General features: G+C 35.5%; 1 protein-coding gene and 1 pseudogene across 4 annotated transcripts in view; both read right to left on the reverse strand.

Moving 5' to 3' along the window:
* Window positions 1-1168: 1168 nt before the first annotated feature.
* The window catches only part of CDH12 (cadherin 12), a 403417-nt gene continuing 378079 nt past the window's right edge, over window positions 1169-26506 (reverse strand). For 3 of the 4 annotated variants that reach the window (XM_024122920.2, XM_007107776.3, XM_007107777.2), the window contains 4 exons: window positions 14496-14617; window positions 10027-10144; window positions 5601-5852; window positions 1943-2531 (listed from right to left, as the gene is read on the reverse strand). In XM_024122920.2, the coding sequence (XP_023978688.1) occupies window positions 2032-2531; window positions 5601-5852; window positions 10027-10144; window positions 14496-14617 (992 nt within the window). In that variant the 3' untranslated portion in view covers window positions 1943-2031. Of the gene's footprint in view, window positions 2532-5600; window positions 5853-10026; window positions 10145-14495; window positions 14618-26506 lie in introns of all 4 variants that reach the window. The other variant, XM_024122919.1, reaches the window with a different exon arrangement.
* On the reverse strand, window positions 23848-24162 carry LOC112063533 (60S acidic ribosomal protein P2-like; annotated as a pseudogene).

Genomic DNA, 26506 nt, shown 5'->3' on the forward strand with positions numbered 1-26506 from the left:
CAGAATGGTCATGACATCGCCAGCTTTTTAAAAATTACATAAATATTTCCCAAAGCAAATTATACTGCAAATCATCACACTACATCAAGATTCTATTGAAGTTCCCAGGGATGAGACAAAGGTGAAGTCGAAGTCGCGAGAGGAGGAAAAGGAATTCAACAGTTGTTCTTGGTAAGGATGACAAGGAGAATCTGCAATTATGAGACACAAAAAGAACGATGGGAAATGCAGATTCAAATGGCCTAATTATCACAACATAATTATCAGTTATATATTTTTGAAGTAAGCATTTAATAATAAATAGGACTGAATATAGTTTGCCTATATTATTTACATTTCTACCCATTTTCCCCATGTGTGAATTTTTACTTTCACACTTCGCAATACAAATATAATTATAAATATTTCATAAACACAGCTGGATATTGATGATGTCTGCAGAATGGATCTATAACTTTTGTTTTTCCTATATATTGTTTTAATATTTCAGTAGTCACTTGTATATTTATAATATTTAGAAAATATATTATTACCTTATAGTTAGTTACCTGTTTTGTTAAATGTATTTCTGGATAGTGTAAAGTTCATTTAAAAGTAATGTAATGAGTGCAGCTTACCTGTCTGCTTATAAAATCTAGTATTTCTTAGAAATCTCATCAAATTAAAAAGTAAAAGTTTTTACAGAGGAGGTTTATGGTATCGTTTATATTAGAATTATTGTAGATGATAGTGTAAAGAAGCCACTCTGAGCTCCAATATAATGATATTCACAAAGTTGAAATCCAGGTTAATAAAATAAATCAACTACCAGATTTTGCATTTGTGTTCACTTTAAGTGTTAGTATTTGGTTTGAATTTTCTGAAGTCCCTGAATTTTCATTTGTTTGGTACTGCTTAGTAAATATTTTTAGACATGCTATAAATCCATTCTGTATTATTTGATAAATATTTTATTTTCATTGTTCATGAAAGAATCACTAGATTGTAAGAAACTCTGAGAAGCTGTATATCAATTTCTCTTCCCCTGTTTAAATCAATGACATTTTTTTCCCAAAAAAATGTTTCATAAAAACACAACTTAAATTTTATCTATGACTGAAGACTGCAATGATCTGGTGATTTGTTAAAACCAACCTTCCACCCTTCCACACACTGGCACAATATTAAAACAAAACTAATATTTATTTTAATGTGGAGTTTCAGCCCTGAGGCCTCTCTTTATAAAGAGGATTTTTAAAAATTTTCTTTTTAAAAATTTTATTTCTTTGGAAAACAATGAATATTTTCATGAACATCTTTAATAGGAACCAATATTAAGATCAAACATTGCTTTTAAAATTTGGGACTTACATATTGAATTTGATATTATCACATTTATTTCACTTTTCTCAGAGGGTAGGAAAAACAAATGTGTTTTGGCATACAGTTTAAAAAAGAAAAAAAAGAGCAATTTAATTGTAAGAAGATGGAGTTCAGAAAGTATTCTTCTTTTTTCCTTAAAAGGAATGAGAAGTCTGCGTGTTGCTATTGCTCCTTGACATAAAGACAGTGTCTTTGTTTTATGTCCTCTGTGTCTGAATCCCACAATGCCATCACAGCAGAGCGTACTCTACACGACTTTAAATGATAAGAGTTTCAATAGGCACTTTAGTGGAATTAGGAAAAATCTAACACTCTTCCACCGTGATGCCACATAGCTATCTTCGTTCTAGGTTGTCACATCAGTAAATTGTATTTACTAGGCCTGAGCTTGTCTCAGTGTGTTTCCAAAATAACAAAACAAAACCAAGCAAGTACACATTTTAGGAATTACCTTGTGTTGGCAGGATAAACCAAAACTGACAATATGATAAATATAGCAACTTGCTAGAAACCAAGTAATCAAAGGAATCTTGTCCTAGAAAGCCCGGTATGTGTGTGTGTGTGTGTGTGTGTGTGTGTGTGTGTGGTGTGTGTAGAAGTGTGATTTCTATTTATGTTCCTTTCTCTTAAATTTCTTTTCTTGGTTGTGTTTTAGCCTTTGCTTCTCCCCTAAGTGACTTTATCAGTGTTATAACTCTCTTCTTCACCAAACATGTCTGCCAAGACTTTGAAGGGCGGTCCCCAGTCTGTTAGATAGGTGTAGTCCTGGTCCGCTTCCATGGTCAGAGACTCCATGGAGCTGAGAGAGTCAGCTACTGATCCATTGCCTTCATAGGCATATGTCACCAATGAATCGTATGGTGGGGCGGTGGGGTCCACATCGTTTTCCTGTAGCCTTTGATTAATGAAATCCCTTATGTCTGCGTTATCTTCCACTGGTGGTCTCTGACGAGGCAAACAGAGAGAGTCTGGTTTTATATCCCTGCGAATTTTGTTGTCTTCCATCACTTTTGGGTTTCTCAGGGCGCCAATGTCGAAAGCCTGGGTGTCCTCCTCCCCGCCTCCTTCGTCATCATAATGGATCACATTGTCTCTGATGTCTTCTTTAGAGGTCATCAGCGTGTCTTTCTTCTTCTGCCTTCGCAGAGCTACATACAGCACAACTATGGCTAGAACAAGACAAAAATTGCAATATGAGACTACGTCAGCCCATCTCTCCATAAAAAATAAAATTGATCAGGGCTGGCTGAGAGCTTTTAATGGTATCCTATTATTTTCATAGTAAACATACTGTAATCTATAAGGATCATATCTATGTTGACTTTTTTTCATTGTTTACATTCAATTTCATTTTGGAATTGTAGCTAATATGAAACCATAGCAACATTATTCACAAAATCAAACAATTGTAGCCTTATATTTAACATGTATTGTATTTAAATATCTCAGTGTCAGGTAAAAAGTGTGCGTTACAAAATTTAAAAAGAAAGAAAAGAATGGTTGTTCCAATCATACAGAGAACTGTATAGTATTGAAGCAATAAAACTTGAATATTGTTTGCCCATAGCTAACACTTAGATATTATTCATACTTATATTTCTCAGTTGTTAACATTACTGCATTTATAATGAAATAAACACAAATCACGTGACTATCACTTTTAAATGCAATAAACAAGAGAGAGAGAAAGAATATAGAATATAAGGGCCTTAGCTTTTCAAATTATGTCAACTAAGACCACAAATTATTTAAATTTCTCTGTCCTACCGTATTGAGATATTTTCCAAACCAAATGTCTAGTATTCAGGTTACCTTCTTGAAGCAAGATAATATTTTGAAATACTTAATTTATAGACCTTCATTATTGAATATCTTTGTTCCCCATTAACTCACAGCCATCATTACATCAACAGTGTTTATTTTTTTCTGCTCACAGCCATCATTATATCAACAGTGTTTATTTTTTTCTGGGAGTAAATAAGCACAGATTCACACCATGAAGTCAGTGCTCAACTTTGCCTGGCATAATACTCCCCTCTCCTCCATAGTAGTGGCAATAGATTGAAAGCCAAAGTGTTTGATTTACCATAACAGAGTCTGGAAGGAAGACTCTTGTCATAGGATTAGAAAGTAGGAGACTGCATGATGATAAAAGCCCATTTATTCCCTCTTCTTCCAAAATTAAGGAGGAAGACAGAGGAGATATAGGTAGAGCCTCTGTACAATGGGCCTTGCAGAGATGTTTAGCACTCTGCACTCCTTCCAGACTTTAGGCAAATCTCAGAACTAAAAGCACTATTGTCTGTTCACCCAGAGAGTGTGTGAGAGACTGTAAACCTCACAGAGAAACCCTGCATATTTATAAAATGGCTTTAGAGTATCTATGGCTGAGAAAGAGACTAGTTAGATGTGCTTGAGGGTCAAATAGAAGTTCCTAAGCACCACAAGATTCTCATGCTCCCCCTCACCTTAAAAAAGACATAAAAATGGCTAAGAATCTGCTGGAAGATCTAAAGGAGTATGAGATTGGCTAAGGAGATCAAAGAATCGATGGATTTGTAAGCAGACCCCATTGCAAGACTAAGAGTGTCAAAAATCGCAGCTGTGTACTAGCAATTCACAACTAGGAGCAGGGTGGACACTTGGTAAATATTTGGATGAATGAGTGGCAGATGACAGTATGTGATAATGCTAACCTAAGCAACATGAATTGTTACCCTGTAAGAGGGCCAAAGAGGACAAAGACGAGCATCCAGAATATGCCAAATCATGCTAGGTGGATATGGAAATCCTCTGGGACTCAGACAGCCCCTAGACAAGAGTATGAAAAAGAAACGCTTGTTTTGAAGTTAAACACCTAATTGATCTTGCTCAACTTCAGGTGTGAGAACATTATTTTGCATCTTCCCTTTTAAAGGGGTTTATATCATCAGCACAAACAGATGTCAGATATAATCTATAATTCTAAATTTTAAGGACGTAAAGAATACTTTGTTCTACACATCAAGGTTATTTGCGTGGAATTAATATCTGCATCATGCAAATTGGACTAGAACTTTACCCTCCAAACCAAAATGAGCTTCTGACTCAGAGAATGTTCTTCACAAATTAGTATATAATGCCTTGTACCATGCTTTACACCCTAGTACGTTTTTTAAATTCTATTTTCTAGCCTAGAGATAAAGGTAGGTATGTACATTTGTCAGAATATTTTGGTTAAATAATAAACATGAATATATAAGCTGATCCCACAGTGCCCAACTGTACTTCTATTGCAATTTTAATTTAAAGGAATGCTTAGAAAAATAGAAAATCTCTCTTTGCTTTTGTGAATCTGGCAGCGAATGAATAAATGAAATAAAGTCAGCTGAACAGAGTTGATGGAAGAGGGAAGCCCCTAAAGTAGGTTTTCATTCTCACAGAGATGTTACAGAATACATTTACTTCAATCTTTTCCCTTTGCTGCGCTTCTTGATATTTCACTGTGTTCTGTTCTGTTCTAGTGGGAATGGTTAGAGTTTTTGATGTGAGGAGATCTGAGAAAAGTGGAATAAGAATTGGATCTGGTCAGCACTTTAGACAGAAAAAAAAAAATTGGAGGTGCTTTTACCTTCTACTTCTTTCCTGTTCTTTCTCTTGTCTTTCTTTCTTTATCAAACTGGTAATTGACAACTACTGTTCATCTAGTATAATTTTAAAGGTTATACAACACTTTATTAGGCAGCAATAATTACTAGGATGTAAAAAATGAATTTAAAACCGTTGCTGCAAATGAGAATTTGTCATAGAAAAGTTCATCGCAGCAAGTGCCACAAACTGTTATTACTTGAAAATTCCCTAGGGCTTGAACATACTTTTATATTTTTGATGATGTTATTGATTTATTTCTATTGGTATATTTCCATATGGACTAAAATAGAAAATTAACACTCATAATATAATTAACTTTAATAATAATTGTATAATTCAGTATAGATAGATAGTCTTCCTTCTATCCAGATGTAGCACCTCAATGAAGAAAAAACTGATTTACATGGTAAAATGAGGAGTGAGATACACAAACAAGGGAGGGGGAGAGAGAGAGAGAGAGAGAGAGAGAGAGAGAGAGGGAGAGAGAGAGAGAGAGAGAGAGGGAGAATATGTGATTAATATTGAAACCAACCTAAGAGTATAAAGAGAGAGAGAGGGAGAGAGAGAGAGAGAGAGAGGGAGAATATGTGATTAATATTGAAACCAACCTAAGAGTATAACAATGCACAGTAGGATTGCAATCAAAGCCCCGGTGCTAAGTCCTACAGGAAGAAAAATTGCTTCCACGTTACAAGACAGGACGGTACCATCAGAGTCACATCTACAGACTCGAATAGTCATCGTGTTTGTGCTGCTCTGGACAGGATAACTGCTGTCTTCTATTACAACAGGGAGGAAATACAACTCTTGCTGCCTGCGGCTGTATCCATTTCTTCGGGTTTCAATGCCAGCTGTGTTGTCTACAAAACATGACATTTATGATAAGATGGTTACCACGAGCATCACTTCAAATCTTCAAGTTGGTATCCGTTAAACAGTAGGAAGCTCTTCTTGAGTCAGTAAAATACATCCATATTTTAATTCTTTCTTTTATCATTATGAAAGCTGCCAAAATGTAATCAAATGTATTCAAAACAATCCTTAGGAAAAGAAGAAACATTAATCTTGTCTGGTGTACGAATTAAATTTTCTATTCAGAAAGAATAGAAAATTGTTTACAAGACAAGAGTATGTTGTGTTGACGCACTATTTTTTCTGACATCAAAATCTCACAGAGAAAAAATACTTCAGTGGATGTTTTCTTACATGATTAGAAGAACCAAGATTACAAAGGATGAATCAGTATAACATCTTACCTAAGAACCTGTTCTTTAAAATTGACAAATATCAATATAATATTTCAGATAAAGCTTGATTTTTCCCTAATCCATATCTATAATACATATATGTGTGTGAATATATGTATATATTTTCACTTTTGCAAAACAGCATAAGAAACATGGAAAGGAAAATAAAATGTGTGAAAAACATCGATTCATTAAAAGTTTTAAATACCATGAATTATAATAATCATCACTTTAATATAATCACAAAAGTACTTCATTTTAATTTTGATATAATCAATGATACAATATTTACTTAGAATAATCCAAGGCAATAAGAATTTAAAATTTTATATTAGTACAGCTAATATTTCTATTGAAAGTGTTATTTTGCACTCACTTGTTCTTTACTTCTTTTATTTCTGTGCATAAAAGTGGAATTTTTGTTTTATTCATAACACTATTTCATTTTCTGAGTCTACTGAAGTCACTCCCAGATACATTTTGCTGTTTTTTTAGAAATGTACTAATATTTAGTCCATTGTAGCCATACATGATACCCACTTTGGAATCAGGTAAAATAATTTTAGAAAGATATAGTACTTATTAAAATACAAGTATGTCAGAAAAATGTTACTATATCAATAATATTCCATTCATTCTATTTGTAGATTCTAATTTCAACAATGAAAAATTATGTACCTTCTCTATACCCATTTCAGTAGGAAGCACAAAACTGAGAAAACTTTATGTGATAAGATAGAATTTGGCAGGGGAATATCAATTTTTCATTACACAGAGGATATTTTTAAATTGAGAAACAAAATATAAACCTGCCAAATGTCTATTATAATATTGCCAGTAAGAGTCAGTGGTTTCAGGCACTTGTGTTGACAGAAGGAATAGAAAAATGGGGACCAGCTGAATCAATATTGAAATCTTCAGCCATTGATGGTTGTATACTTGAGTCTGGGGAAAGGAACAGTCAAGGAGTAAAGCCTGAAACCTGGGTGAAAGTGATTAATAGAAATAGGAAGTCAGAGCCTCTGGTGTATTTGCACTTAGGCAGCTAGGGGTTTGATATTCTTGAACATGTTATGTCAAAAGGCAGTCTCCCCCCTTTTTTTTTAAACGAAATGCACTCTAGTTTATTTTATGTATTTTAATCATGGCTGTGTTGGGTCTTCGTTTCTGTGCGAGGGCTTTCTCTAGTTGTGGCAAGCGGGGGCCACTCTTCATCGCGGTGCGTGGGCCTCTCACTATCGTGGCCTCTTTTGTTGCGGAGCACAGGCTCCAGACGCGCAGGCTCAGTAATTGTGGCTCACGGGCCCAGTTGCTCCGCGGCATGTGGGATCCCCCCAGACCGGGGCACGAACCTGTGTCCCCTGCATTGGCAGGCAGATTCTCAACCACTGCACCACCAGGGAAGCCCCAGTCTCCCCTTTTTTAAAGATTTATTTTCAACCCAGTATTATTATTGATATGTGACCATATAGAATTCATTATGCTGTCCATGGTGGGAAGAAAAAAGACATATTAAACCTCATTTTTACCCATAAAATGGTTTCCATCGATTGACAGATAAAGAAAATACGATATATATTGTATATACACACAATGGAATATTATTCAGCCATAAGATAGACGGAAACCCTGGCCATTTGTGACTACATGGATGAACCTGGAGGGTATTATGCTAGTGAAATAGACCAGACAAAGGCAAATACTGCATGGTAACACTTATATGCACAATGTAAGAAAAAAAAAACGCAGAACTCATAGAAATAGAAAGTAGAAAAATGGTTGCCAGGGGCTGGGGGTGGGAGAAATAGGGAGAGGTTGGTAAAAGGGTACAAACTATCAGCTATAAGATGAATAAAGTCTGAGGATCTGACATATAGCATGGTGACTGTAATTGATAACACTGTACATTATAATTGAAATCTGCTAAAATAATAGAACTTAAATGTTCTCAGGAAAAAAAAAAGGTGAAAAAAAGTGTCTATCCATTTAAACAAAGAAACTCACAATTACACTTAAAATATATCAAGATAAAATAGGGGATATGGTAAATGCCATGAGTGGCAAATACATGTTCAGATCATGAAAAATACTATACTTTGAGGCAAGATGATCTGATTCATATTATTATGATTAATCATATATAGATTCTCCAGCAAAGATAAAATGGTGGAAAATAGTCAATACTTTTGTTCCTGAATGATGTGACCATCTACTTAGTTACCCAAGCCAATGATCTAGAAGTCTTATTAGTCTTCTTCTTCATCATATTTATATATGGAATCTAGGAGATCTAGAATGAAGCTCTATGTATTCTATCTCCAACCACTCACCTCTATCCTCACAGCCATTACCTTAATCCATTGGATTATCCTAATCCAAGACTCTCTCATCCATTTTCTACAATAGTATCAGAAGTAGTCTTGTATCCTTATATTGTCTTTTCCACACTGCATCCAGACTGATTTGCTAAAGTGCAAATCTGAATATGTTAAACTCTTGTGTAAACCTTTCAAAGACTTCTCAGGTCATTGGATTTAAGTTATACACTTTTTAAATGACTTATAGACAAGTTGACCGTATGGTCCAGTTTGACTTGTACAGCCCTATTTTAGGTGTGCTGCTCTAATTAAAATTACAAACACTGTCCACTGCTATTCTCAAGCATACTCCAGCTTCCATGATAAAACATGTGGTATCCCTACCTATTAGGCCTTTCATAATTGCGACCTTGTTTCATTCCCAGCCATTCCTCACGTTACGTTATTAGATGGCGCAAATCTTATTGAATTTCCTTCTGTGACTCTAATTTCCTTCCCCCAAGTATTTGAAGAAAACTAACTTTAACTTTCTCAAAGCATCCTTTGATTCCTATCAATCATCATCATCATTATATCATCCATCTTATCACTTGTTTATTTGTTCCATAAGCATAGAATCTAGCAAGAATTAGCTTTTTTCTACCCAATATTATGAACTCAGGAGTTTTTATTCCTGATATTATGTCTACAGAAACTTAGAAGAGATAAAATATCCAAAGTCACAGAACAAATAAAGTCAGAACTGATCAGTACTTAGCCTTATTATATCTAATCCAGTGTCCTTTATAATTTGTAGATTGTAGTAGCAGCAGACGTGATAATATTAGTATTAGTGATAGTGATGGTAGTAGCAGTGGTGGCAGAAATGTAAGTGTAGGTATGATGGCAGAGGTGGTAGCTAAAATTACCTTAAAGGTAATAGGTTTTAGGCATTGTGTTAAAGGATTTGCATACATTATTTTATTTAATAAATGAACCATGAGGTTAATTTATTTTAACTATGAGGTTGAAATTCTTTAGTATAATTTAATATATCAATAATCTGCCATTAGGTAGCAATGCAGTGGGAGTGAAAACCTATATCATTCTCATTACAAAGCCTGTATTCTTGACCTGTGCCATACCATGTGTTATTCAAATAAAACAGTTACTTGTATATACAAGCAGTGCATGTAGAACAAACGATATATTTAAAACATGAAAAGTATTCATTTTCCCAGATAACCTATTGTTTGTTTGACTCATTAAGGGAATGTCCACATTATAAATGGAAGTAATTTGCCTCATTAGATATAGTCTATATAGGTTAACATTTAGTTTACTGCTAGCCATAAAATTTTGTATTTCTTATATATGCATTTCTATATTTTATGAGCTTGAGTGCTTTCAGGAAGAGCATGGATTTCTACCTTTGTGTCCTTTTACAAAGTTGCATGATAAAAGGTAAGTTTTTATGCGGTTAAACTTACTTCTGAAGTCACGAACTGTAAAATTTGGTTTGATGGAAGCTTCAGGTGATAATTTAAAGGAGAATTGCTGCCCAGCAGGTGAAAGATCTCGGTCTGCAGCGCTGACTATCTGAATTATCTGAAACAAAGTTGAGATGAGACTTGAAATCAGTCATCAGTTTCAAAGGGAACTCTACACACCAGGGTAATAAGTTTATTTAATGAAACATGCAAGTAAACAGAAATGGCATTTTTCGAATTCATATCAGTAGGCCAATTATTTTACAAATATTTTTTATAAACAAATAGCTAAATATTTACAGTTAATAATGGCAAGTACAAGTACAGGGTATGAGCTAATTCCAAATCAATAGCTACATAACTAAAAAGGTTAATGACATTGAAAATTCTCACTAATAAGCAAAATAAAATTAAAATGTACTTGCTTGCATTGTAAATTACATGAAAAAAATGCTTTCTAACCTGATTATTTAAAAGTCCTGGCAAAGCAAAATTTTAGTATAGTTATGTTTGTGAGAATGAGTTTTATTTTCATAACTAAGTAAAATGATGAGAAAGAGATACACAGGATGTAGATCTGTTTTCCTTGTTATGTTTCTTTTCCCCCAGTGGATAAGATACAAATTGTGTTTTCATAGAATTTTTTTTTCTTAAGAAGTAAGTATGACCAACCTTGTTTCAAAATTTTTCCTAAATTGTTCCCATAAGTGTGTAATCTAAGTAGTTAAAATTCTGATACTTCAATGAGATGCCCTTAAGAATTTGGAGGTTAACTTCCAAGAGCCAAACTATGAAACTGATAATTCACTATATGTGTAAGCAAATCAGAATGGCTTTGAGGTATTTATTTATTAACATACCCAATGGTTTTGCATCAGGAAGAATTTCAGGAAGTGTGTGCCAAAGAGGATAAAAGCAGTGTGCTGCTAGGTGACCACACTCTTAGACTAAGTTTGAATTGGCCAGAGGAAGACCTTAGATTTCAAATATGACATCCTGCTCCCAGTGGGCAAAGCCTGCATCCTGTGCTCTTAGATTGATGCCATTAAACACGTCAGTTATTTACCCTTTTTGGTTTTTATTCCATGGTTGAAACCCAGTCTCATGACTATGATCTACCTTCCCATATAGCTGTGTGTGCTCATAGGCACACACAGAAACACACAGGAACACACAAATGTATACACTGGGGCTTCGAGTGTCTAGTGCAGTACTAGTAGTTTTTGTTTGTTTGTTTTGTTTTTTTTGTTTTGCGGTACGCGGGCCTCTCACCGTTGTGGCCTCTCCCGTTGCGGAGCACAGGCTCCGGACGCGCAGGCTCAGCGGCCATGGCTCACGGGCCCAGCCGCTCCGCGGCACGTGGGATCCTCCCGGACCGAGGCACGAACCCGCGTCCCCTGCATCGGCAGGCGGACTCTCAACCACTGCGCCACAGGGAAGCCCTAGTAGTTTGTATTTTGACAATGGGTCCTCTAATGAGAAATTCAGTTCCCTATTTTAGTGTAATTCAGTCACACAGGATCTATTTAGTCTTTAGAATTGTCATGGATTCAACACCGAAGGCTAAATATGGCAATTTAGTCAAATAATTACCATACGGACCCTGTAAAACTTCAACTTTCCTTCACATGTGCTCAGATTACTATATTTCACCCCTAAAGTTTCTTTAAATTATTTGGGAATTAATTTGTGAAGTTCTGTTTTGTTTTGCCTTTGCTATCAACTAGCACACTTATTTACTAAATTAACATCAAAACTTATCAAGAACATAACTTTACAATGAAGGAGCATCTTTAAAACAGCATACGGAGATGAAATTTTTGGTATAAACTGGTACTTATCTGTAATTGACACTTGAGAGTTATTGCCCTAAGTAAAACAACTCCCGTACTTCATTGGTTCATCATATAAATAGCATCATCTTTCTTTTCTCTTACTTCTTTTGAAGATAGACAGATGGATAGATAGACACATAGATAGATAGATTCATCGATAAATAAGGCATACGTACATATATACATCCATGCATATTCAATTATAGTCCAGAAGATGAGATAGTTCCTTTGCATAGTTTCTAGACAAGGGTCAGGATGGCTGGGGTCAAAAGCAGAAAATGCTCATATACTACATTTCAGACATTTCAGGGTTATGTTTTGTATGTAAATGTGGCCCAATAGGATGCAGAATGCCCAAAAAAGAGCTTCGAATGTCCCCACATATTCCTTACCACTTTGTCTAAATATAAGAAAATCAAGTTATCTCTAATAACTTCTACTATTCCCAACTTTTTAAACTCTTTAATTTACTGGAGAAACATAGAAGCATTAAATAGAGTTATATTTCCAAAAGGCTTTCACTTACTGCATTACAAAATTCTGATTGCTGTGAAATAATTAATGTTCCTAAATTACCTAAAAATAAAGGATTGGATTTTTGGGGTGGCAGTAGAAGGCTGTGAAAAGTGGAGAATAGCTAAGTTGTAGAATTTTGGCAAACCTCTTATAACTCTGCAAATAACCACTTCAGGTTTTTTATTTATGTAAACATTTATGCAGCATCTACTATTTCAGACAATAAATCAGGCACTAGGTTCACCCCATGTAAATTTTGGATGCATTTAAAGTGATAAAGCATTAAAGCTTTAGGGCTTCCCTGGTGGCGCAGTGGTTGAGAGTCCGCCTGCCAATGCAGGAGACACGGGTTCGAGCCTTGGTCTGGGAAGATCCCACATGCCGCGGAGCAACTGGGTCTGTGAGCCACAATTACTGAGCCTGCGCGTCTGGAGCCTGTGCTCCGCAACAAGAGAGGCGCCGATAGTGAGAGGCCCGCACACCGCGATGAAGAGTGGCCCCCGCTTGCCACAACTGGAGAAAGCCCTCGCACAGAAATGAAGACCCAACACAGCCATAAATAAATAAATTAATTAAATTAAATTTTTTAAAAAAGCATTAAAACTTTAAAAAAATGTATTTCTGTGTCTATTCAAAATTAATGATCCAAATTTATCACTTGGTAAAATATGACTCAGTCATACTGTAATAAAGTTAATACTTTCCCCAAATTATCAAAAGCAGTAATAGAGCAGCACAGTCCACTAGAAGTTTCTGTACTGATGGAAATACTCTACATCTATACTGATAAAGATGGTAGCCACTCATCTCATACAGCTACTGAGCACTTGAAATGGGGCATGTGTGAATGAGAACACTAACTTTTATTTCATATTAATTTAATACCTATAAGGCTAGTGAACATCACAGGATTAGAACTATGGGACTAATATTCTATGAAGCAGTAGAAAACATTTAAATTGAAACAAATAGGGCTTCCCTGGTGGCGCAGTGGTTGAGTCTGCCTGCCGATGCCGGGGACACGGGTTCGTGCCCCGGTCCGGGAAGATCCCACATGCCGCGGAGCGGCTGGGCCCGTGAGCCATGGCCGCTGGGCCTGTGCGTCCGGAGCCTGTGCTCCGCAATGGGAGAGGCCACAACAGTGAGAGGCCCGCAAACCACAAAAAAAAAAAAAAAAAAAAAAAAATTGAAACAAATACTGGATATTATAAAAGGAACTTTTTCAATAAAGATACCATTTTAAATATTGAGATATTTCTTCAAGTAAGAATTAAAACTTCAAATTTATTTAAATGAGTAGTTATGCTATTTAAAGGTAATTGAAATAGACAGCAAAGCAAAGCATACTGATGTATTTTTCTTTTGGAACCTAGGTATACAATATTGGATTAATTATATTCTTGTTTCATATCACACTCTTACCATTTGCTCATGCCTGGTTCCTATTATATTATTTTATGTTATATTACATTATATTATATCATATCATATATATTCACTCATTCATTTATAATAGTGTAGAAAAAGCTAGTTACCCACCATGATCCACATAAACTCTAGGATTTTGACGATAACTTTCATCAACTATATGGTCCTTCCTCATATCCTCTCCCCACTAGAACCTCCCTCCAGAGCAATACTTAATAAGAAAATGTAATTCAGATATTTTAAATAACCCAGATGCTCTACTCAAGGCCACCAGAGAAAGCTTTCCATTTTTCAAGGGCTTAAGAATTTTTATGCACCCTTCATAAAAGCATGTGAGCAAAGCAAGAAATACTATAGAAGAATGTAGTCTAAAGTTGCTTGCTTCCTGGATTTATAGACTCAAGTTCTTTAGAAATTCCACAGCATACAAATGGAAAACAGCAGAATCTGCAATCCTAGAACTTTTAGTTATACAAAGAATATTTACTAGGCCATCATCACTTTATCCCCTGTGGTATTAACTCCACATCCAAAATATACCGTTAATTCAAAAGAATTTACTATCTTTTATGGTTTCTTTTAAGAAGACATAAGATCCATGTGTGTATATTCATGCAAGGTCATATAACCTAAAACACATGCATAGAGTGGGTGTTTACATACTCTTAATTAACAGTATTGTTAAGATACCTGTCCTGGTTTGGCATTTTCACACACAGCTGTCTCATATGGCACAGATATTTCTGGAGGAAATTCATTGACATCTAGGACATTAATTAATATGTTGACTCTGCTGGTTAATAATGGGTTGCCTGTTAAAAATATAAAAGGAGAAAAGATGATTACAAAATCTGATCAATTATTGCTCTTATAGTAAATAGCATTAACATTTAAAAAAATCAGCTTTCATATGGAATCCAAATGACCTTTCCTTTATGGGAAGCTGAGGCATTGTGCCAAATATAAATGATAAAAAGATGGATTTACATGCAGGCAATGCTATGTTTAAAACAGATAACCAACAAGGACCTACTGTATAGCACAGGGACCTCTGCTCAATATTCTGTAAAAATCTAAATAGGAAAAAATTCTGAAAAAGAATAGATACATGTATATGCATAACTGAATCACTTTGCTGTACACCTGAAACTAACACAACATTGTTAATCAAATATACTCCAGTAAAAAATAATTTTTTTAATTATTAAAAAAAAAGATGAATACTGGCGCTATCAATGTCACGCTGTCAGAGCACCAGCCGTGCACTATACCAGTATTTATCCCTGAAAATCAACACCAAAGTTAAGGTCAAACATTTAGCTGGCATTTCATCACAAGTGTAGCCATCATACCAGGGTTAGTTCACAGGATCAATCTTCACTAATAGTGATATTTTTCACTGGATAAAACATAGGTTTTTCCATGTTGTGTCTATAATTTTATTGGGTAGTATCACCTACATATTTAAATAACTCTCTCAAAATGATTCCTCCAAAAAAGGATGATAAACTCCAAGAATGAAGGAGAGATTGCTTTACATAGATGAAAATGAAAATAAATTTAAGGAAGTAAAAGTAAGAGATAGATTGTGGAAAACTAAGATGCCCCCTGAAATTACTTGCTGGTGATAAGAAAGGAAAGAATAAACAGCCTTTCCTTCTTGAAGTATCAAAAAAATTAGTATGAAAAATTATCTCTGCCAAAATTCCATCACAATTTTTAGCCCCAGTGATATATTACCGCCCTCTCTGTCATTTGCTGAAGAAGACCAGAAATAATTAAACTAATAAGGCATAACATAATGCACATCTTTCAACTTATTTATTTTACCTATGAAGATTTACAGATGGATAAAGTGCCCCAAATTGTTGAAGGATCTTGTCCAAAGTCACACATCTAGAGGGATGGGGAGTTAATATTCAAACCCAGGACTATGGAAATCCAAATATTATGTTCATCCACCAGACCTTTTTAAATGATTGGTTATTGTGTTAGATTCTTCATCTGCAGTGCCACTGAAGATTCATAATGTTAGTATTCTTATAGGATCTCTATCTGGATGCTTTTAAAGAATGCATACAAATCTCACCACATGACTGATTCTGACAAGCCTACACTATTGTGCTGTGCTAAAATTTATCTAAAAAAATAAAAAGCACCATCAGCCGTAGCTTAAGAAATGTTCACATATTCATATATGACACAGTGAAATCCAACATTGTGTACCAGTACAGGCACAGATAACATAAAGGGAAGAGAAATGGTATATTTTGTAATATGGGTTGTGTTTATAGAGGTGTATTGATAATCTTGGAGAAGGATGCAAAAAATATCCATTTATTCAAAAATTAATATTGGTTACATGGCATTATCTTATCTGGTAGAAAAGGTTTGGTTCCGTTTTCACAAGTTATTTAATCTTTCTTCAACTCGTGGTATTAATAGGTGCTAATTCATAAGTTTTTTATTTGTTGTATTAAATGAGTGTTCTACAGAATGTTAGATTAGTTTTGGTAAATTATCATTACTCTTATCACCAACTGTAATTTGTGGAGATGATCTAGCTCATCTTCTGTTATTGATATTAAGTACTCATATATCATAAAATACAGATAAAATCAACAATTTGGTTAAATTTGGTTCATTTTCCTAAACAAACTATAAATTATCAAAAACTACAGCAAAATCAATGCATAATACTTCATAATACTTATAATGTACCCATATTCTAAGACACATTTCACACGTAAGCTCATTTAGGTTTCACAGGCAGCTCTAATATAGAGACCATTATTATCCCTTATTGTGTATGGAACTCTGAAGAACGGAGGGGGAATGTAACTCTTCCAAAAATTCCAAGTTAAAAGTGGTGAGATGGGGTTTGAATCCAAGTGTTCTAGTTTCAAGTCCATGCTCTTAAACTCTATTATATATTAACCTATTCAACTTCTGTACAATGTACAGATCAGCCTCTGATTCCTATTTTACTTGGTACATAATTTACAAGTCTCAAGGACATATGAAGAAGAAAGTGTTTTTTTTTTTCCCTCAGGATTATAGTTTTATTTTAAGTTAGTGTGAGGATGGGGCAAGACTTCTCTCAAAATTATGTTTATGTACAGATTTAATTTTATAATGTATAAATATGTTATTAATTCAAGCTTATTTTTACCCATGAAAAATTCCCTTTTGGTAGTTTTAAATATTTATCCTCCTGCAATATAGATTTGAACACCTGTCCCCATGAGTACTATGGCTCAAAATATGATCAGTATTGTGACATCTTATTATTAAAAGTGTTTCTCAAAGGTGTGCTTTTGGTATTTTAGCTAAGACAAATATTTTGTTGCGTGAGATTTTCCTGTGCACTGTAGGATTTGTAGAAATACTGAATTTCAAATGTCACTAGTCATCACTGTGGAAATTACAAAATAAATGCCCAAAACAAGAATAGAGGAAAACCTATAATTACAACAAAGACAAGCTATTCATACTGTTGAAAATGAGTGATGGGTTTATGGGTTTCATTATATAATTCTCTCTTCTACTGCACATTTGTACAACTTTTTATAGTTAAATGTTTAAAAATGTCACCTTATATTTGTAAATCTGTCTGGGTACGTGGTAACATTTCTGTTTGAGAACTACTATACTCAAGTAAGAATTGATCTTTTCACAAAGTAATATATTTATTAGAGTAATATATATATATGTTTTCATTTATAATTCACTAAATGATGTGAAAAAGTGATGACTTATTTCCTTTCTGACTCATCTAATCTTTGAAAGAGCAATGATGAAATTTGTTTCAACTTGATTTGGCATGAGCATTATTATCTGAATCTTTGCCAAATTAGAAACTAGTTATCATTGAATACTTAGAAAGTAAACTCAATTATGAACTTTGTAAATATTAAATAACCAAAATCTTACACAGTTAATTGCTGTGTTCTTAGTAGTCAAGCCATTTAAACTCCAATTATCACTGACCCATGTTGCTTATATTGAATAACTAGCTTATTAATAGTTTTGGGCTCAGATAAAATAATCGATAACTAATTCTATTTTTGCCCCTCATGGCTTCAAGAATGTTTTGTTAGAACTTCTTTCCTTATCCTTGGTGATATCTCAATCAGATCCCATAACTTTTTGAGTCAATTTGAGTTAGAACTGCCTTATTAGTTAGTATTTTAAAGTATGGCTTAAACTAAGAAAAGAGAAAAGATTAAGGCCAAATTATGAAAATCAATAATAAAGGAGTAGTGAAATACCATAAGTGAAATACATATTATAAAATAATATTATAAATTTATGTCAAAAATTTAGTTAACATAGATGAACTGGACAAATTCCTAGGAAGACATAAATTGTCATAACTGACCCCAAAATTAAAGAGAAAATCTTGATAGACCTAAAACAAGTGGAAAAAATTAAGCTGTAATTAAAAATCTCCCCACCAAGAAAAAGTCATGCCCTCATGGCTTCACTGAGAAAGTCTATCAACTACTTATAGACCACATAATATCAATTCTTTGCAAACCCTTTCAAAAAATAGAAGAGAAAACACCAGCTTATTCATTGTTTCTTAATTCCAAATGAAATATTATGCATATAGTCCCAAACTGGGAACAATTCAAATGTCTATCTTTTGGTGAATAGATAAACCGTGGCATATCCATACAATAAAATTCTTCAACAATAAAAAGGAACAAAACAGTGATATGTGCTTTTTCTTAATTCCAAAAGTCAATTTAAAACATCAGAAGAAAACCAAAGCATGGATTAATATCACTCATGAACATAGGTACAAAAATTCCTTAACAAAATATTAGCAAGTTGATGCCAGAAGCTTATTAGAAAACTAATGTATAATGACCAAATAGCATTTATCCTATGGATGAAAGGTTAGTTTAACATCTAATAATAGTCAATGTGATATATCATATTAACAGAAAAAAGAACAAAAAAATCACATAGCCATCTCAATAGACTCAGCATTAGCATTTGACAAAATTTATCCATTCATGATTTTATAAAAAATTCTCAACAAATAATGAATAGAAGGCAACATCTTCAACCTGACATAGTAAGTCTATAAGAAAGCCATAGCCAGTATCATACTCAACGGTGAAAGACTAAATATTTTCTCTTTAATATTTTGAGCACATGGCAAGAATGTCTGCTCTGACCACATATTGACCATTGCACTTAAGGGTTTATCCAGTGCAAACAAATAAAAATAAAAATTTAAAAAGTATTCAGATTGAAAAGAAAAAGTGTTTTTATCAAAAAATGACAAGACCCTGTATGGAGGAAACCCTAAAGAATCCACAAAACACTTATAGATCAAATCAAATATATTAAGGCTGTGGGATAAGGAAGCAATATAAAAAAATGGCCATTTTATACCTAATATACTAGCAAAGAAGAAACTGACATAGAACTGAGAAAAATTCAATTCACAATAGAATCAAAGATAATAAAATATTTAGGAATAAATTTAGCAAAATAAAGGTAGGACTTATAAACTGAAATTCACAAATCATAGCTGAGAGAAATAAAATGGATTGCTGATGGAAAGGATCACTGGCAGAAATACAAAGTTGTATAGTCATTTTGGAAAATACATTGGAATTTTCTTTAAACCTTAAACGTGAACTTATAAGCCAACAACTCCACTCCTAGGTCTCTCCCCAAGAGAATGAAATGAATGTCCACAAAAAGCCTGTATGCATATGTGCATGGAAATATTATGCGTATAGTCCCAAACTGGGAAAAATTCAAATGTCTATCTTTTGGTGAATAGATAAACCGTGGCATAGCCATACAATAAAATTCTTCAACAATAAAAAGGAACAAAACAGTGATATGTGCTACAACAACATGACTGAACCTCAATTATATTATGCTTCATTGATAAGAAAAGAAGACTGGCATCACTCCTTACTTGGAGTTTAATTCGCTGCAGAATGTAAAAAGTTTCAGTGCCTTTGGGTTTCTGAAGTACAAGAGCTTTCTGAAGATTCCAGCCCCCAGCTGTCAAGTCTTCCAGACTTCCTGGGGCAGATATTAAGATGAATCCTTTTAGAATTCCTGACCCAGGGCTTCCCTGGTGGCGCAGTAGTTAAGAATCCGCCTGCCAACACAGGGGATATGGGTTCGAGACTTGGTCCGGGAAGATCCCACATGCTGCTGAGCAACTAAGCCCGTGCGCCACAACTACTGAGCCTGCGCTCTAGAGCCCGTGAGCCACAACTACTGAGCCCGTGTGACACAACTACAGAAGCCCGTGCGCCTAGAGCCCGTGCTCCGCAGCAAGAGAAGCCACTGCAATGAGGAGCAACGAAGGGTAGCCCCCGCTCGCCACAACTAGAGAAAGCCCGAGTGCAGCAACAAAGACCCAGCGCAGCCAGAAATAAATAAAAATAAAATAAATAAATTTATTTAAAAAAAAAAAAAGGAATTCCTGACCCAAAGAAAGTCCATTGTAATTTGTTATGCAGCAATGGATAACTAATCCCTAGTGATAAGAAATATTAAAATATATATTAAAAGGAAAGAAGGATTCTAACTATGGGGCTGCAGCTGCGATGGGCTCCGCAGGGCACGTCGGCCGAAAAAAAAAAAAAGGAATTCCTGACCCAAAGAAACTCCATTGTAATTTGTTATGCGGCAATGGATAACTAATCCCTAGTGATAAGAAATATTAAAATATATATTAAAAGGAAAGAAGGATTCTAACTATGGGGCTGCAGCTGCGATGGGCTCCGCAGGGCACGTCGGCCGTTGTACCGGGAACAGCATTCATTTCCAGGGGCCACGCAGGAACTTTGCCCCAGGGGCCTGCTGCTGGGGGTGGAGCTCCCACTTGGTTCCAGGTCTGCACTTCCAGCAAGGCTTCTACTTCCAAGGAGACTGAGGCAGCTATCAGCTCCCACTGTCCCCAGGCCTCCTGGAGTGACGTCACCGCCCTTTGGAACCACATGTCACCCTGTCCTGACTCGCAGGGTCTCTGAGCCCACCTACCTGCCCTCTGTGGCTGTGGGTTGGGAATGCGTTGGGGTCTTCTGGGACACGGAGCCTGGCCTGGGGGGGCTGACTAACAAGTCCAAGGAGGTTGCTGGCAGTTTCTGGAAGTCCCTTTCCCCATCATGGGCAGATGGAGATCACAGCTACTCCCAGGAGTCTCAGCCCAAGTCAGCCCCTTCCTGGGAGCTGCTGACCCCACTTCAAAGCCTGGACCCTGAGGGGGAGCAGGACAGCCGGGGCGTTGCCGGTGGCATCTGCATGGACAAGGTGTGGTCAAGCCAGAGGCCGTGTGGGTCTTCGACATCCTGCTCCCCTGCACACAGGCCCACTGCCTGGGGTGCTGGTGCCTTAGCAGAAGGGCTGACAGGTTTTCCCTCTGGACTTCATTAAGCCTGTTCCAGCATCCAGTCCATTCCAGCTACATCATACCCCCCATATTCTGGGTGAGCACAGAGGTTGAGAAGAAGCAACTTACCAGGAACTCCAAGGCCCAAATCAGCAGGATGGGATGCCTATAAAGCTACTCACAATTTATTCATTAACTATGTACATATATGTGTTCCAGAGAGTATAATAAACCATAGGCATCAATGAGGTATAAGATAAAGTCCCTGATACTAAGAAGTTCACACCTGAGAGGATCCCTATACAAATAGATGAAATACAATATAGTCCATGAGGTCAATAAAATAACATATTCAATGTAAAAATATTTCTTATTTTTGAACTCCAATTTTGATATGTGATGTTAAAATTTTCTGCACATATCTAAAATATAATTTTTATCCAAATTTCAAGCATTAGGTGAAAAGCTCATCAAGTGGTTTTAATTTCTGGAGAAAAATCAGATACTAATTAAGGAAAAAAAAAAGTCTGGCATTGTTTTGTATGTGATTTTGATAGAGCAATTTTACTGGTTTAAACTACTCCTAAATAGTTTGATTATGGTAGTGTACCCATAAGAAGTTGAAAGTTTAAAATAAAATATAAACTATAACAACAAACTTGGATTCTATTATATTTACACATTATATAATAGTGAGAAAAATGGTATCGTTTCTAAATTAAGTCCATGACTATAGTGGTGTTAATGATTATTATTTCCAGGTATACAACACATTGAAGGCTTTATGAAATGGTTGAATATTTATAAGTGATTCTTTCTTCAAAGTATGTATTACTTTTCTGTATTACAAGTACTAGTAAAATGTTGCCAATACTAGTATAAATCAAAGTTACCTTTCTTTAAGAATACAAAATATTGATAGTTTCATAGAGTTACTCAGGGAAAAAAAAGGGAAATATTAAATGGTAGATAAACTACCTAGACTCATACATGCAAAGTAACGTATTCATGAAGTGTAAGAGAAAGGTAATTCTTTGAGAAAAAATAGGAAAAAAATAATGGCTTCAATCCAGAACTGAAACCAATGGTTTTATTTAGTCCTCAGAAGTCAACTACACTCTCTGAGTATGTACATGTCTTCATAGTAACATTAAGCTGTTTTATTCCCACAAATCCATGCTAATATTTAGAGAATTTAGCACACTGGTTCCAACATCAGTATCCATTAGATGACCTGGGTATCTTGTTTAAAATGGAGATTTCTTGGCAATAATCCCAGAAATTCTGATTCAGTATGTCTTGAATGGGGTCCAGGAATACTGTCCCAGGTGATTCTGATTCAGGTAACAATTAAGAAGTTGAAGAACAGTAGTAAAAAAGAAAGGGCCGACCTGCATGCCTACTTTCAATAAATGTGCATATGGCTTACAGTGCCCTTTTGAAAAAAGACTGGCCAAATTAGAACGAAATGTCTACGGCTCAAACACTGCAGAGAATCCAGACTCACCCTTGTCTCTTGATCCTGATGAGGTTAACCTCGGTCACCCAGATGGATACAATGTAACCCAGCCAGTGCTGGTTTACAGGAATGTAGGTCCCTTGCATAACTACCTTCCAGACTCACCAAATGGGGAAAGTTGGAGAAGTGATATATGTCTCTCTGGACATATGTTGAGCTAGGGACATATAGTAGAAACAGCAGAAATGAGGATGGGCTCAAAAACCCACTTAAAAAACTTTGTAATTTCTCCATGTGGTAATTAAGGTTCTGTTTGATAAGGCCTCAGGCTTCCTTTCTTTTCTTTCTTTCTTAAAAATGGAGGTATAATTGACATACAACATTATATTAATTTAGGTGTACAACACAGTGATCTGATATTTGTATCGATCTTGAAATGGTTGCCTGAAGCAGGGGTGCGAGGTGTGCAAAAAGTAAATGTGATCAAAGTGTACAGACTTCCAGTTATAAAATAAATAAGTCCTAGGGATGTACTGTACAGTATGGTGACTGTACCTAACAATACTATATTCTATATGAGAATAGAGAGGAGATCTCAGGCTCCCTTTCTGAATGCATTTTCTTTACCCTTCTCTACACATTCTGGGCACCAATTGTAACCACCTTACTTGTAATTTCTCATCTGGACATGAGCTTTAATACCTCTCTGCCTTTGCTTAAGATGTTTCCTCAACCTAGAATACCCTCCTTTCCTCCTTTTCAATATCTTCTTCATCTTTTAAAGACTCAGCTCACATGATAATTCCTGTGTGACATACTATGCTTATGTCTTCAAAAATAATTATTTTAATTATTTTCTCTCCTACAACACTTTGTATTTTGGTTGCATACTTATGAATTCAACCAGATTGTTGTCTTTCTCACAAAATTTTCAGGCCTAGTGGTTAAGTAATATGGTCTCTAAACTTTCTTCACTTTTAGAAAGACTTGTCTAGTTGCCAAGAAACACATCAGGTAGGCAACTTTCTAAAGTGGCTCCCAAGAATCCCCACTTCCTGATACCCACATGAGTTACCTCCATGGAATTCTTTGCCCTTAAGTGTGGTCTGGATCTAGTGACGCTGCTACTAAACAGAATGGGCTATCAGTGATACCACTGATGTCAGAAATGACATCTTATGTCTTTTGCAGGGGAGCGGAACTCTACTTCAACAAGATAAATCCAGGGAGCCATCTGACTCCTCCAACTCCTTTTTGCTGCCTTTTTTCTCTGCTGATGCCAAGGCTGAAGCAGCAGCAGGCGCTGCAGATGTGCCCCCCGGAGACGGGCACGCTGGCCAGATGGCTGATACCCTGAGCAGTGACTGATATCTTCAGGGATTTTTCCTTTCAGCTCACTGGTGACCTTGTTGAGCCAGGTTGTCATCCACCTCCTTGATGCCCACACTGTCCAGGATCTTTTTTATGTCCTTGGCACTGGCAAAGGCATTGCCACTACGGGAAGCCAGCAGGGAGGAGGCCATATAGTGTCGGTAGGCAAAAATCTTTCCATATACAGGGAAGTTATCAAAAAGGATCCTTCACAATAAAATCATTAGGAACTCTTGTAGCTTGAGTCTTATCTAGTAATTAACACTTATTGGAGAGAGATAGCAATCTACCTACCTACAACCCTGGCACACACATAATATTGCACACATATTTCCCTATTCTCATACTTTGAGTCTGTATTTTATTTCTAAAATGCAAATGCACTATAGATTTCTAACAGGTAAGCAGTCCAATGAGCTTAAATGTAGGTGGATAGATAGATAGATAGATAGATAGATAGAAAGATAGATAGATAGATGATAGATGATAGATAGGTAGATGGATAGATAGATGGTAGATGCCAGGGCTAACAATAATTTCAGCTTAATTATATGTACAATGCAAATGTACATAAAATTTTTTACTATAGTTTACATTAATTATCTTTGTATGTAAAAATCACCTTGACTAATTTTACTATTAACTTATTTTAAAATGAAGCATAAGGAGGTGAATATGTGTCCCTGTGAAATTATGTTTTGGAGTGTGAGTCCTGGGCTCCTGTCTAAGCGTGGTCATCATTTGATGTGTGACAAATGGAAATAAATCTTAGCCTCTATTTCTTCACTATTACAATGTGGAAAGTAATAATGAGTGAATGTATATAAAGCTACTATAATAGTTTGGTTTACTAATTTATAATATTATCACCTACAATTATTATAGAAACATTAGGTACTTTCTTCTCATTTGGTCTGAGAACACCATTTCATGGCTAACTGTTTGGCACACAGGCAGAAGAAACCCTTTAAAAAATTCTTCCAGGGCTTCCCTGGTGGAGCAGTAGTTGAGAGTCCGCCTGCCGAACACAGGTTCGTGCCCCGGTCCGGGAAGATCCCACATGCTGCGGAGCGGCTGGGCCCGTGAGCCATGGCTGCTGGGCCTGCGCATCTGGAGCCTGTGTTCCGTGGCAGGAGAGGCCACAACAGTGAGAGGCCCGCGTACAGCAAAAAAAAAAAAAAAAAAGAAAATTTCTACCAAAAACCTATTTATTTTTGTTTAAATCCTTCATTACTTAATGACCACAGTTTGGTCAGTATAAACCTTTTGCGACTTTCCCTTGGAGGCTATATGAGAGTGCACTTAAGTCTGAAGTCCCTGGAGTTCAGCATAATTTGCATAGTTATAACTAACTAAAATAATTTTGGGGGTCAGTTTCTATTCCTAAATTGTCCTTAAGAACAGACTTCAGTCTTAGTTTTAACCCACAACCATTAATACTTTGTATGTAAATAATGTTCTATACAATTTATAAAAAATTAGATGAAGTTATGTTGAGCCTAAATTATAGACAAAAATCTCAGTTTGATTTTCTGTATATATGAAGATGATACTACTTACATTATGTTGAAGTAAAAAAAGTTAAAGCAAAGTGCTCTAATGCTAAATAACCTTAAGAATTACTCAACAATTTAATCCCAACTCATAATGGTATACTTACACATAACATTTTCCCCAAATATAGCACGCAGTAAGTCTATCACTGATTTTTGAACTCTTCCACAATAGAAACAATCTATTGCCATCTGGATAATTAACATGACCAAGAAAAGAAGAATTGTCTTTGGTATCATCCATTTATTTTATAATTATATAAAAGTTCTAAGGCTTTAATGTAGTTATCTTTGTCTAATGATATGTGTTATAATAACACCAAAGCAAAAAAAAATTAGAAACATTTGCCTGTTGGAAGTTTCTGATAATTTGAATGAAGTGATTTTTGGAGGCTTGTGTTTTTTTAATTCTCAAGATTAGTATAAAAACAGCAAAGCAGTAATGCATAAAAGAATTATTAGTAGTCTAATAAAACTATTTGGACCTTGGACTATAGCAACACTGATTAATGACTGCTTTTTAATTAATTGGAAGTTGTTCAATCATTGTACCATTTCATTTCATCTGAGAGTTTTTATAGAAGGGTCAGGGCCAAAACATATGCTAGTTCAATCTGCAGTAAGGTACACTTACACAATTTTGTTCCACTTGGCAGGGCAAGTGTGGGCTATTTATTTCTCAGTCATTCACCATAATGAGAGTTTCCTGCTGAGGCTGGCTAATTTGATCATTGAAACCAGCCTTATGTACTAAAATATAAATAACGTTTACTTTCAGACTCTGTGAACTCAAACAAAATAAGACCCACAATAATCTATTCTTATTGCAGAATCTTTAATTACAATGTGGTATATACTTAGCCTCTTTCTTTTTCATGGAGGTGTATAGTATTCATCCTACCAGACTTCCTTGAGGGTTCTAAATTCCACACAGTAGTCTTTG

The sequence above is a fragment of the Physeter macrocephalus genome, chromosome 8 (genome assembly GCF_002837175.3).
Source record: "Physeter macrocephalus isolate SW-GA chromosome 8, ASM283717v5, whole genome shotgun sequence".
Classification (NCBI taxonomy): Eukaryota; Metazoa; Chordata; class Mammalia; order Artiodactyla; family Physeteridae; genus Physeter; species Physeter macrocephalus.